The sequence below is a fragment of the Cibotium barometz genome, chromosome 3 (assembly GCF_041138505.1).
Source record: "Cibotium barometz isolate CiBa-2024 chromosome 3, ASM4113850v1, whole genome shotgun sequence".
Classification (NCBI taxonomy): domain Eukaryota; kingdom Viridiplantae; phylum Streptophyta; class Polypodiopsida; order Cyatheales; family Cibotiaceae; genus Cibotium; species Cibotium barometz.
In genome coordinates this window covers 73,958,001-73,972,350 of record NC_141048.1, presented here as the reverse complement: position 1 = coordinate 73,972,350, position 14,350 = coordinate 73,958,001, and the positions used below count along the sequence as shown (strand labels likewise).

Sequence of the window (14,350 nt, the reverse complement as noted above, 5' to 3'; positions counted from 1 at the left end):
TGCAAGGTAACTGCCCTCATCGACGAATCTCGAGCAAAGAGATCCTCCAATTTAGACCATACCTGATGAGCACTGGTGAGAGTTTGCACTGCCGGTGAGACCTCTTCTGTGATGGTCCGCACAAGCACAGAATGCGCCTCTAGTCTTGTAATTCCGCAGCAAATTCATCCTCCTGATCCTGAGTCCACCTCCTAGAGTTTTGAGGACGCTCGGGCTTCCTCTCAGTGCCCTGAACAATACCCTTGTGGATGAATCAAATCCGCATCTACAGCTTCCAATGAGCATAGTTGGGTCCTTTCAACTTGTCATCCTTGTTCGTATAGGGGGGAGCCATATCCACAGCAACAAAGAACAAATCTTAGCTCTCAAACACTTCTCTCAAATGCTTTCCAACGAAGCGAGGCTCCAGAACCAATCAGCCCCCTCTCAAACCTGAGAGAGAAGGAGGCTGGGCAGCAGCAAAACAATCCAAGAAACCACCCAGAACCTCCTACAGGAAGGGCAGGGACTCGTGGAGGAAGAAGGAAATGTACAGCCACTTGTCTGGCAACTCCACATGCAAGAGAACTCACCAAATCTGATGCCAGAGCAAAATTTGCATCCAAAAACTCCAACGCTTGCCTCTGTAGAAGAAAACACTGCCAAGAAACCAGGCTGGCTTGCCTCTATAGGAGAAAATGCAGCCAAGAACTCGCCGGCAGCAAGGGAAAGGCTGGCTGGACCAGAAAACGCAGCAGTGTATGAAAACGCAGCCACTGTTTAGAACTGAATTGCAGCCAGGAGGAGGTAGGGCAGAAAACGCAAGGCACAGATGAGAAGGCGGGCAGATTTGCAGAAGATGAAGCAGCCTGAACCTAAGCGAATGATACCATGATTGAGAATGAACAGGCGGAAGCATAAACAAGACGAGAGAGAGTAGAGAGAGCTTGTGGACAAGATCACCTTTTAGATTAGCTTGAAGCTTTACAATGGCAATAGGTCAGCAAGAGAATGTTGAACTTGTGCAAGGGAATGGATGGAATAGTGAATAATGGGAGAACTCCTTATATAGTCCGTATGAGAGCTGGCCAACTACCTCTAGGGCTGGCCGATTGGCACAAGACAAATAAATAGGAGAAAAATATATAAAATACCCTAAATTAGGTACAACCGCAAAACACTGAGATGCATGAATTCTAACAAAAACAATTCCCACTAGTGGATTGCTTGGTATCATAATCACCAGCCCAATCTGAATCACTGTATGCATAAAGCTACAAGCTGCCCCCCCTGGGATAGAGCAAACCAAGATCCAGGGTACCCTGAAGATAACAGAAAATGCGTTTGACTGCTACTAATGCTTTGTGCCTAGGCTGTGCATGAATTTGCTCAACAGAGACACCCCAAAAGATATGTCACGCCTCATGTTACACAAGTAAAGGAGGCATCCCACTGCTTGCCTGTGAATGCCAGCTTCAAAAGGCTCACCAATATCATGCATAGTAAGCCATACACCTAGTTCTACTCAAGTAGAAATTGGCTTACATTCTTCCATGTGAAACCTTCTTAGCAAACTTTTTATGTACTTAGTTTGCTGCATAACAATGCCATCATCTCTATGCATAAACTGTATGCCCAGATAGTAGTGTAAAGGCCCCAAATCTCACATATCAAATTCAGCTTTCAAATCAGCCTTGAAATCTGGAATTTGTTCTTTGCTAGTCCCTGTTATGAGCATGTCATCTAAATACAACATAACAATGAGAATATCAGCATCAGTTTTCTTCACATACAATGTGCTTTTCAGCTAGATTATTCACATAACCCTGGCTGGTTAGATGAGCATGTATTTTATCATACCAAGCTCTTGGAGCTTGCTTTAACCCGTACAATGCTTTATGTAACCTACTCCTCGCCAGGAACTACAAAACCAATGGGCTGATTTACATATACTTCCACCTATAAATCCCCATTTAAGAATGCAGTTTTGATGTCCGACTAATGCACTTTCCATCCTTTATGTGTAGCCAATGCAACCACTGATCGGATTGTAGTCATTCTCGAAGTAGGAGCAAAAGTCTTCTCATAATCTATTCCCTTTTTCTGAGAATACCTTTAGCCACAAGTCTTGCTTTGTACCTGTCAATGGTACTATCAGACTTTCTTTTGACTTTTACAACCAATTTGTTCCAATGACATTCTTGCCTTTCGGCAATTCCATAGGATCCCAAATATTGTTCTTCATGATAGAAGAGATTTCATCCTACATGGCTTGCACCCAGTGCTCATTCTCATGTGCTTCTTCATAAGAAGAAGGCTCTTCTGAATCAAAGAGACCACCCATGACTAATGCAGACTCCCCATGATGCATATTCAATGCATGGCTGGAACTAGCCCTTGTTCTACCTGTAAGTTTGCTATCTTGCAAAGTTTTCAGCAGCCATCTTGCCACCGACTTGACTGTGTCTATGGCTGTTTGCTACTCCTTGACAAGATCTTCAACTTCTTCCATATAAGGGGGCTGAATTGTTGGCTGTTGTACGTGTTCTACATGAGGATTTTTCTGGGTAAGAGCTGGCTGATCGGAAGCCCCAGTAATTGCAATGGGTAATAGCCCATCAAACATGTCCTATATGCCTGTATCATGACTTTTATACAAGTTGTACATGGGCTGAACTGAATTTTCAGCGAATGCCACATCTCTGCCGACAAAAATCCGGCGAGTTGCTGGATTATAAAGACGGTATCCTTTGCTCTTGTTGTTGTAGCCCACAAAAATGCATTTTATTGCTTTATCATCTAGCTTTGTTCTGAGTTGTTATGACACATGCGCATATGCCAAACACCCAAATGTATGCATATAATCCACTTTTGGCTTTCGGCTGTACCAAGCCTCAAATGGTGTTATGGTCTTCAAAGTTTTCGTTTGACACCTATTCAACACATGAGTTGCACACATTATAGCTTCCACCCAAAAATTGTGAGGCAGCTGTTGTGCTTTCACCATGCATCTTGCCATTTCCATGAGAAATCTGTTTTTCCTCTCAGCAACACCATTCTGTTGTGGTGTATAAGACACAGTACATTGGTGTTTGATGCCCTTTTGAAGCATATAATCCTTGAATGCATTTGACATGTATTCTCCACCTCTATCTATACGGAGTGTTTGGACTTTACATCCACACATATTTTCAGCCATTGCTACAAAGTGTCGAAAGCATGTAAACACCTCTGCTTTCGCTTTCAAGGGTAGCAAACCTTGAGTAGTCATCAATAAATGTGACAAAATAAAGATGCCCCCCTATGGATGGTGTCTGCATTGGACCACATACACCACTCTGTATGACCTGTAATTTATTTTCAACTCTAACAGCTCCATCCTTGGGGAATGGTTTACGATGCATCTTTCCCAAAATACACCCCACATACATGTCTTGTTGGAGACTCAAGAGGTGGCATATTATCATGATGATTTTGCAAAAGCATCAAACTCCGAAAATTTACATGCCCAAAACGAGCATGCCAAAGCTCTGCATCATGCATAGCAAGAGTGTGGGCATTCACTGTATGTGCATCATAGTACGCTTGTCATATTTTTCCAACTTATACAAGCCATTGTATTGTGTTCCAAAAGTGACTATTGTATAACCCTTTGATAGGTTCTTCACCAAACACTTCCCATCTTCAAATTCAACCTTTATACCTTGGTCATTTATGGCTGAGACGGAGAGCAGATTTTTCTTTATCCCTAGAACATACAACACTTTTGTCATACATATATTTGCACCATTGGCTGCAACAAGTATGACATTGCCAATGCCCTTTACTGGACAAGTGATATGATCTGCACATGATACAATGCGGCTATTAGAAGCATAAACCAAGTGCTGAAATACATCTTTGCATGAAGTAATGTGGCTCGAAGCACCACTATTAAAATACCATGATACATCCTGTCTGTCGGATGCAATGCAACACATATCATTCCTTGAAGCACTTGGTGTGTCACTAGTGCATGTGACCAAAAAAGTATACTCTTCTTGAATTACATTAGCCGATTTCTCTGCTTTGTCATCAAAAGAGTTTGCTACTGCATTGTCCGCATCTTTCTTCTTCTCTTTTGCAATCCGCTTTCTACATTCATTGATGTAGTGGCCACGCTTATGGCAGTAGTGACATTTTCCTTTCTTTTTAGACTCGTTTACATCCCCTTTGTCAGACTTTTCACCACCGGAAGAGGGCTGTCCATGACCAGCCTTACTAGACTGGTGTCCCCCATGCTTAAAGCTCTTTGCTTTACCCTTATCCTTGGCTGAAAATGCCTCGTCTCCACCACGGTTGCTAGATAGGTTTGCTCTTGTTTGTTCTTCCCGCAAGAGTAAACCCACTAGCTCTTCAAAAGTGACGGGATTAGCACCTCCTCTCATAGAGAGGTTGAGAGAGGTATGAAAGCCCAAATAGGAGAGTGGTAAAGAATTTAGAGTGTTGGCGACCAACTATCTGTCTGGGATAACCTCATCAATGTTAAGCAATTGTTCCTGCAAATCTTTCACGTTGGTGAGGTGATCTAACATGGAGTCACCCTCATCCATAGAAAGAATATCCAATTGCCTCTTCAAGTAGGCAACTCTTGCCTTGTTGTGTATCTGATACATTGCTTCCAAAGTGTCCCATGCAAGCTTCAATGTCTTGCAAGACCGAATGTGTGGAATAATAGACCTTTTCGTTGAAAGGGCTATCAGGGACATGGCCTATGCATCCCTGAAGTGCCATCTCTTCTGCCCTTGTGTGGGAGCAGGTTCTACTTCAGGAGCTCTTTGAGCACCTCCCCTTTGAGGCGTTGCTCGTTGTATGGTAAGTGGACGTGTCGTCACCACACACGATGCCCCAAAGCCCTTTGGCTACTAACAAGTTACGGATCATGAAACTCCATAAGGAATTGTTTGATCCATCCAACTTGTCCTCCTGGGTGAGCACACCAAAGACATCTGTAGCATTTTGAGTCATATAGACAAAATACACCTGCAAGCAAACCAAGCACCAATGTGCACTGCCAGGCAACCAAATGTCATGTGCAAACTTTTGCCTGCAAGTATAAACCTGCACCAAATTATCCAAGTACACTCAATGTGTATACATATGTGACAAATCACTGCTGTAATCCCCTATTACATGCTCCAAACTAAAAACCCTCAATTTTTATGCACTACAATTGCTTCAATCAAGTGTGGCTGAGCTCCGCTCACCTGCGCCTGACATGGAGAGAGCATCGCCGTTGTGCCAGGCGGCCGTGCTTTCCTAGGCAATAGCACCGCCCGAAAGGGAGGCTGAAAGAGGCAGCTCGCGGCTAGGTGGGCAGCGCAAAGGTTCGCTAGACAGAACGTCGTTGCAGCGGACAAAACAACTGGTGCCGGACGGAATGTCACAACGACAACAGACAACAAGTGGCGGAGGGAACAACAACGCAGCAATCGGACGGAATGGCCACGCACCGTCGCCACGGAACAGCACGCTCTGATACCAATTGTTGTACTGACACATTCATACACACAGAATTAGGGTTTCCTGCAGATTAGGGTTAGGTGCAGAAAGACACACAAAGAGCAAGAAGGTGTGTGGTAGATCACAAATGCAAGTCAACTCTTGCATTTGAGTCACATCCATATAATACCCAAGTACAAAAGTTGAATGGATAGATCAGGAGGCTTACCTCTTCAGCAGCACCCCTTCATGAACCGGCACCCCTCCCAAGCGCAGTCGTACCCCTTTGTAGAAGCATTCCCAATCGGCTCTGCCGGCGGTGAGCGCATGACGATTCGTTGATTTTTTATTTAAAAAAACCCAACACACCTCATAACCTCAACCAAAGGTCAAGACTATAAGGCTTTAATGCCACGTGTACAGACACATTTATTAAAAAAAACCATAAACTTACCTTACGGGCCCCTACGAAACGGCGTCACCTTGCGTGCAGTTTCGGCCTGCACCCGCCGCCGCCTTCCTACATACGGGTTCCCTCGCGCCAGCATGCAAACGTCGTCGTCCTCCACGATCTCAACACCCGTACCTTCTTCATTGTTGGCCTCTTGCGGTCTACGCCTGTGTTTGGATCAGCCACGTGTAGTTGGTGTTTTCCGTGGATTGACGGCTACTACCCTTGGTGCTTCTTCTCCAACAACACTCTACTACCCTTGGTGCTTCTTCTCCAGCAACACTATTTATTATGGCAACCTCCTTCAGGTGTGATTTTTCCATTTTCTTGGGTATAAACATTTCACATAATGTGGAGTATTAACATATCAGCAACCCACCATTTCATTCTTTTGCAGACTCTCCACTCCTCCGAGGACAATATCCCTTTTAACGGGTTCAAAAGCACCTCTCAGATCACGTGGACACACACTACCCTCTTCTCCAACGGCTTATGGCAGAGGAAACCTATGATTTCAGTTATTTACAGGATACACCCTCTCAGTCCATAGTGCCCTCTCCTACCCGTGTTTCTCCACCAATCTCAGTCCCTGTTCCAATGAGTGCCCCCCTTTTCCCAGCCCATTCATTACCGCATTCAAATAGCCACACCGACTTCTCACCTCAGAGAATTCGACGTGTGGGTGATCCGTGTTCATACTTCTGCACAGGATCTGGATCATTATTGTTTTATACTCAGGCGTCTTCCTTATCTGGGCGCTATCCTCCCCGAGTGTAGCATCATTTTTCATGAATATTGCACCTATTCTGAGGACATTCATCCATCTTCATTCACAGTGCGCCCCTCTACACCGGAGTATACACCCTTGACACCAGTAGCTGCCCCTACCCCTGTACCTTCTTCTCCAGTAGAGCACTCTCTCGTGCGAGCCCAGTCCCAGAGGATCACCCTTACTATACTGGATGGTCTATAGCCGCTTCACCAGTACGTAGCCTCTCCTCTTGGCATTTCGAGATGCCGCACCCTCCAGCCGATGGTTCTTACTAGAGCCCAGCGGCGTCAACAACAGCAAAAACCCCCAGAGCCTCATCACCCTAAAGCCTCTACATCAACATCTTCTCTCATGGCAGAACCTGTTGACATACCAACCCATCCGGAATGGCAGCCAGCTTTGCAGCAACTTCAACAGCAGTTCTAACAGCAACTCCAGGAGTCTATGGCATCCTTGGCTTCTTAAATCCAGAACCTCCACACGGATCGCCACTCTTACACGAGTTCCGTACCAGCAGCAGATGTTTCAGCACCAGTACCAGCAGACGCAGACGTCATTCCTTCCGAGGTAGAAGGCGACAACCTTAAAACTCTTTATCGTCTTTTACAAGCCAGTAAAACAAAGAAATTGGAAATTAAACCCCCTGACTCTTATGGTGGTCAGCGCAATAAGCGCATCTTAGACCAATGGCTCTACAAACTGCAGTTATACTTTGAAACCATGACCCTTTCTAATTCCAAAAAGGTGATTTTTGCGGTATCCCTCCTCAAAGACACTGCTTTATTGTGGTGGCAACGACGATAGCACGCCGAAAAACGGTTACAACGTGAGAAAAATTCGAGCGGGTCCTCCGTAAGCAGTTCATACCTACCAATGCGGATTTCCAAGCCCGTACTCGCTTACGCCATTAGGACCAAACTGGTTCCTTGGCCTCTTATATCTCCCAGTTCACCAACTTGATACTGGAGATTGACTCTTTGTCCCCAGCGGACAAACTCCATGCCTTCGTTGAAGGGCTTAACCCCACACTGCGTGCCAATGTTTAGAAATATAACCCTGTCGATCTTGCCGATGCCATACGATATGCCGAGCGCGTTGCAGACATTAATTCTCAAAATTCGGCCTCTTCCGGTCGAGCTAATGACTTTCAAAAAGCCAATGGATCTCGTATGAGCCGAGATAGTCGCAGAGAGTCATCTGGCACTTCTACCTCCCGGCCTAATCCCCAATGGAATAATTCTCAACACCCTCGCCGATCAGAAGGATCGTCCTCTTTTCGGTTCCGACGTTCTCAATCCTTCCAGCCACACAGTTCGGATCGTGGACGGGACCAAAGACGTGACCAATCTCGCAATCCTCGTCCTTCTACTGTTCCTTCTGGACGGGATCAACCAAAGACGGGATTGTGCACAATTTGTAATGGACCTCATCGTTGGTTTGAGTGCCCCAAAAGACCAACCCATCGACACAATTCTAATGCTGAACCCTCCACTTCTGAGGAGAAAACCCTAGTTGCTGACAAAGGAAAGCGTGGAGTTAATCACCATGCTATTGCACATGCTTCAGTGATTACCGCTACTACTACAGCTCTTCCACGCATTGATGAATTGTTTGATCAATTGCTCCATGCAAAGGTCTTCTCCAAAATTGATCTTAAGTCTGGATATCATCAAATTCGCATTCGCAAAGGTGATGAATATAAGACGGCTTTTCGTACAAAATATGGTCATTACCAGTACCTGGTCATGCCATTCGGGTTAACCAATGTCCCTGCAACATTTATGAGTCTGATGAATGATCTTTTTCGTCCTTTTTTGGACAAGTTCGTCATTATTTATCTTGACGACATCCTGGTGTTCAGTCGTAATATGGAAGAACACAAGGCACATCTTAAGATCGTTTTCCAGGTGCTTCGAGACAATGCTCTTTATATTAATCCAGGCAAAAGTGAATTCTTCAAGACATCCTTGGAATACCTTGGACATGTTGTTTCAGCAGACGGTATTTCCGTGAATCCAAAGAAAATACAGGTTATTGTCAATTGGCCACAAACATCCATGATGTTCGTTCTTTTTTGGGACTTGCCAACTTCTACCACACAAAGGTTCATCGATTTTCCGAAATAGCTGCTCCTCTCACAGAACTTCTAAAGTCCGCTCCTGCATTCCAATGGACTGAAGCCGCAACACAAGCTTTTGGAAATTTAAAGACAGCTTTGACAACAACTACTGTCATGGCTATTCCAGATCCTACTCTCCCCTTTGATGTTTACACGGATGCTTCTGATATTGCCACTGGTGCCGTCTTAATGCAACAAGGACGTGCTATTGCGTTTGACAGTCATAAGCACTCTGCAATTCAAGGAAGATACCCGGTATATAACAAGGAATTTTTGGCTATTGTTCATGCCTATCGTGCATGGAAACATTATCTCCTTGGTGCGGATTCAATGGTGAAAACAGATCATCATTCTTTGAAATATATCTTCACGCAGCCAGTTATGAATGCTAGGCAAGCGCGTTGGGTCGAATTCTTAGCCAATTTTCATATGACAATTGAGTATGTTCTTGGTCTTACCAATGTGGTTGCGGATGCCCTCAGTCGTATGCCGCCAGCTTCGGTCTTGGCTATTTCTGAAGTTTCAAGGACCGTTATTCAAAAGACCGTGATTTTGGAAATGCATTTCGAATTCTCAATTCTCAGAATGCAACTCCTTCCGACTTGAAGATTTATGGAGCATATACAATAGTGGATGGTTTGTTATATTATCAGGACCGTATTTGTGTACCTCATGATACTCATGTTCGAAGAGTATTGGTGAAAGAACATCACAAGGTCACTTATACTGCACACCCAGGCATCAACAAGACATATCGTCTTTTGACAGCTACATACTATTGGCCTCAAATGAAGCAAGATGTTATTAAGTTTGTTACAGCATGTCTCTCGTGCCAACGTATGAAAGCTAGCAGACAAGTTCCAACTAGTCTTCTTCAACCACTTCCAGTTCCCAATGAACTCTGGAAAAGTATTAATTTGGATTTTATCACTTCATTGCCACGTTCTTCTAAAAGCAATACACAAATTCTTGTGGTGGTTGACAGATTTTCTAAAATGGCACATTTCATTCCGTGCAAGAAAGCAGCCCAGGCTTCAGATATTGCAGTATTGTTCATACAGTATATCTTTAAACTTCATGGATTGCCAAAATCTATAGTTTCTGATCGAGATCCAAAGTTTACAGGACATTTTGGACTTCGATATTCAAGTCTCTTGGTACAAATTTACTCTTTAGCTCTGCTTATCATCCACAAACAGATGGACAAACGGAACGAATTAATCAAATTCTGGAAGAAATGCTGCGTCATTATGTTCAGTCTCGATTAGCTTCATGGGAAGAATATTTACCTTTGGTGGAATTTGCTTATAATAATTCTTATCATTCAGCTATTGGAATGACACCTTTTCAAGCAGCTTATGGCCATACTCCCCTTATTCCTGCCAACTTTGTTCTTCAACATAAAGTGGCTTTAGCAGACCACCTCATTCAGGAAATGCAAGATATTCTATTACAGATTAAGGATAAGATGGTCAGCGTCCAAGAGCAATATCAACGCACAGCTAATAAGCATCTCGTCACATTGAATTTCAAGGAGACTTGGTATTATTATATATTGCCCCTCATCGATACAAGACGATGAAATCAGTCTTCCCAAAGCTTCGCCCAAGATATTATGGACCCTTTCGTATTATTAATAAGAACTCATCTCTCAGTTATAAGTTAGAGTTACCACCTTCTTGAGGTAGAATTCATCCAACTTTCCATATTTCTTGGCTCAAGAAGTTTATGGACGGTGATTTTCCAGTTTTAGATATTTTGGAGTATGTTCCTGAAATTGAAGATGAACACGTACTCTTAATTCCAGAGACAATTCTTGATGTCCGACAGAAAGAAACACGACATAAACTTACTACAGAATTTTCGGTTAAATGGAGAGATCTTGATGATTCCAACTGTACTTGGCAAAGTGATGAAGACTTACAAGAATATCCAGAACTTCTTCGGGAATTCTTTCAAAGACAACCATCTCTTCTTAGCCGGAGTCTTATTTTAAGTGGGAGGGAATGTCACGATTGTGACTAACTCTCTTGATCTCTCCTTAATTACTCCTTAATCCCTTATTAACTGAAAACAGGTAAGGAATAGTGCACAAGAATAATGCACTCCACTTGTATTACTACGAACCAGCAATTACAAACACCACTCACTGCACCATGCACACTCAGCAATGGTCACAGTGAGGGATACACACTCTGCTTAGGATGGAATGACACAGTGAACACAGAACTCAAGTTCAGTGGGATAGCACCGAGTAGTACAGCGTAGCTTTGGGATGGACAAGATGGAACTACAAAATAACCTCTATATCCTTTGAACGGGGTAGAATGCCTCATAAATCCAGAGTCACGAAGATGCAGTCTGTTACTATTGATGAGCATCTCCTATCTTTGGAAGGTGCCAAACGCACGTAGATGTAGCAGCACACATCTCCTTCCTTGGAGTGGGATGCCTTAAATGCCTTGGAGTGGTGCGCTCGGAATCTTCACCCGACCACTGGACTGTCCACTTGTAGCATCTTGGAGAGTACCACTGTGTAACACCGTAACACTGTGACACTGCAAGTCTGCAACACTGCGGGCACCCATGGTGGCTACAAGTCACCCACCACTAGAGGGTTCACCACTACAAGTCACCCACCACTAAAGGGTTCACCGTCCTCGGTGAAGCCAAGAAAAAGTAGCACATATTGAAAACAGATACCTAACTGAATGCTCACACCGTGTGAAGAGAGAGAAGAATGCAAACCCAACTACAAAAAATAACCATCATCAACCAGATAAACCGTCCTCCCTACGGCACCAAGGGCAGGTCAAACCCTCCGTCCCCTTGGCTCCTAAGCTAATGCACCATGACTCACATGGCGCCTAAAACTTCTCATACATAAATGACTAATTTGTAGTTAAACCCATCCAAACAACCATTAAACTTCATACACAGGATGGAAACTACAGAGATAGTGTGGCAGGGAGTGAGCAAGGCGGGTGGACGGGGTGTATAGGTGGAGTCGAGCAAGAGGTAGTAGGCAAGGCAGGGGGGCGAGCAAGTGGGAGGGAGGTGAGTAGGAGGTGATAGGCGCAGAAAAGAGGTGAGGAGCAGTGCAGAAGTGATAAGCAGGTGATAAGCAAAAGTGGTGGGTGTGGCTGCGTAGAGCACCGCGCCACTAGATGCCACATCAGCAGAAGGCGCAAGATTGATTTTTAGTGGACCACGCCAAGTAGGACGGAAATCGACAGAACAATGGAACGGCGTTGGCAACGGCGAAGCAGCCAACAGTCGACATTCAGGTTGCCGAGAGGGGAGCTTGAGAGGAAAAGAGCAGGTGAGGGGTGAGGGGTCTTTAGTTGAAGAGGCAAGGAGATGTGGCAAAGGAAAGCGAGTAGATGCAGGAGGAGGGCGAGTCCAAGGGATGAGTAAAGGCTTCAAACTCACTAGTAGACCACTGGAAAGGGGTGGAAGGACTGACGAAGCGAGTAATGGGGAGAGCTATATCAGCATACATGTGAATGAAACGGCAATGATAACCGGTGTCCTACAAAGACTTGACAACCCTTGGGATTGATTGGTGCAGGAAGGTGAAGGATGGCTACAATCTTATCTAGATCTGGGGCTAGTCCTTCTGCAGAGATGATATGCCCGAGGAGGGTGAAAATGGCACTTGAATGGATCAAGGCACAACTTAGCGTGACGGCATTTGAGTAAAACCGGGACTAGTTGGGACAAGTGCTCAGCGAAAGCTTCCAAAAGACAGATAAGGTGAGCACCTGTGAAGTTGGAGAAGTCATCCAAAAATGCCCGGAGGAAAGTGTTCAAGTATTCCCGGAAAATGTTGGTGACAATCCTCTGGAAGGTAGCAGGAGCGTTACAAAGCCTGAATGACATTTTGTTGTAGATGATTCAAGTGCTGGTTCTATTACTTGAGAGTGAACCCGTACAGGAACCCTCCTCCACTATGCACATCCAAAGGTCTGCGACACTTGATGGCAAATGTCATGAGGGTGTTACCTTCCCGTGTTAGTGTATGCAACCATTGTGCACAGGTCGTCTTACTGTTTTACATTCTTTTTCGGGGATTCAAGTGCTGCTTGTATTACTTGAGAGTGAACCCGTACAGGAACCCTACACAACATTGCAGCTCTGAACTCCTCCACTATGCACATCCAAAGGTCTGCGACACTTGATGGCAAATGTCATGAGGGTGTCACCTTCCCGTGTTAGTGCATGCAACCATTGTGCACAGGTCGTCTTACTGTTTTACATTCTTTTTCACTGTTCGCATGTTGACTTTATTGTCCTCCACGTTGTGTCAGGCTAGGGTGGGGACTCGGGACTCGGGACTCAGGAAAAACACTCCTGTATCCTTGTGCATAGTAAACTCTTCGCTGCTCTCGTGTATCGTGGTATGTGATAAGACTGGTGCGCCGACCACCTTTCTCCACTCTCATGAACGCATTAAAACAGCCAAGCTATTTGAATTCTTTTAAATACCCCAAAGCAAAAATCATGTTACCGGAAAAGAAGAGCATATTTCCGCCATCGTTACGCCTACGAACCAAGTGAAAAAAGTGACGATGACCCAGCCCCAGACTACGCCCACAGGCCCTGCATACGCAAAGCTGGAGCCATAGAGCGGAGTGATTCCAGTGAAGAGAGTCATGGTGGAGAAACTGATCGCCAGAGTTTTGAACAATGTCTGCACGATGGGGGGGGGGGGGGGGGTGTGAGTTCTCCACATGAAGGTGATCGGAACGTGCGGAGAATTGTGAGTGAAGCAGAGTTACCATTTCTCTGCGGAGCTCTTGCTTGTAGCCGAGCTCGATAAGCCGGCGTTCGCCAGAATCCAGCACTTTTCCCGGTATGTCATTGCCGTTGGCGGCCATAATTACTTCCGGCTTGCAAGGGTCAGCAGCAAGGAGAAGTGGGCAAGAAGATGAAGATGAAGATGAAGATGAAGATGGAGGACGACTGGGCTTGGGTTTGGCGTGCAGAAATTGCATTTCAGGACCGGCCAAACAGCCGCCCGGTCAAACGCAGGAGAAGCACGTACTCGACTATTGTTGTTGGACTCGCGGGGCCGGCGATCTTGAATTTGCGGGCGAACAGGTTGACTCTCCTGTCTCTCGAGTAAAATTCTCTGCAGAGTAAAATTCGTCTTCATGGTTATAGACGAAAGACCTCTCTCATGGTGGAGGTTTATTTATTGAGATAAACACGGAAGGCATTAGGATGGGAGCTAGGAGTGGTGGGATTAGGAGAATGGGTGATTGGTTTAGCCACTACTATGGCATATTAAAAATTCAACTATTGAAAACTTATGATATACTTAAATAAAAAATATTGACCTAAGGTAGAGAAGCACCTAATGGTAGATTTTTTTTAATTGGCGAAGCCTCGTATGAGAAGCTCTTCTTAGGTTCATGCATCATACATTTATATTAAATGAAGTAGAGTAGTTAAGTGTACATGTTATGGTTTGTCCGTCTGTCCCTTTGTGGTTAATTGGGGAAGCCTAATTACCAATATGTTCGTAGGCTTTGAGAATAATTGT

At 44.8% G+C, this 14,350-nt stretch overlaps 1 protein-coding gene across 1 annotated transcript in view; it reads right to left on the bottom strand.

Annotated features, from left to right (window-relative positions):
- The window catches only part of LOC147640516 (amino-acid permease BAT1-like), a 92,417-nt gene extending 78,484 nt beyond the window's left edge, over positions 1-13,933 (bottom strand). Inside the window, exons 1-2 of the mRNA XM_086781496.1 lie at positions 13,584-13,933; positions 13,313-13,495 (exon numbers count right to left, since the gene is read on the bottom strand). Coding sequence (XP_086637622.1) covers positions 13,313-13,495; positions 13,584-13,799 — 399 coding nt within the window. The 5' untranslated portion in view covers positions 13,800-13,933. The remainder of the gene's footprint in view (positions 1-13,312; positions 13,496-13,583) is intronic.
- Positions 13,934-14,350: the final 417 nt, after the last annotated feature.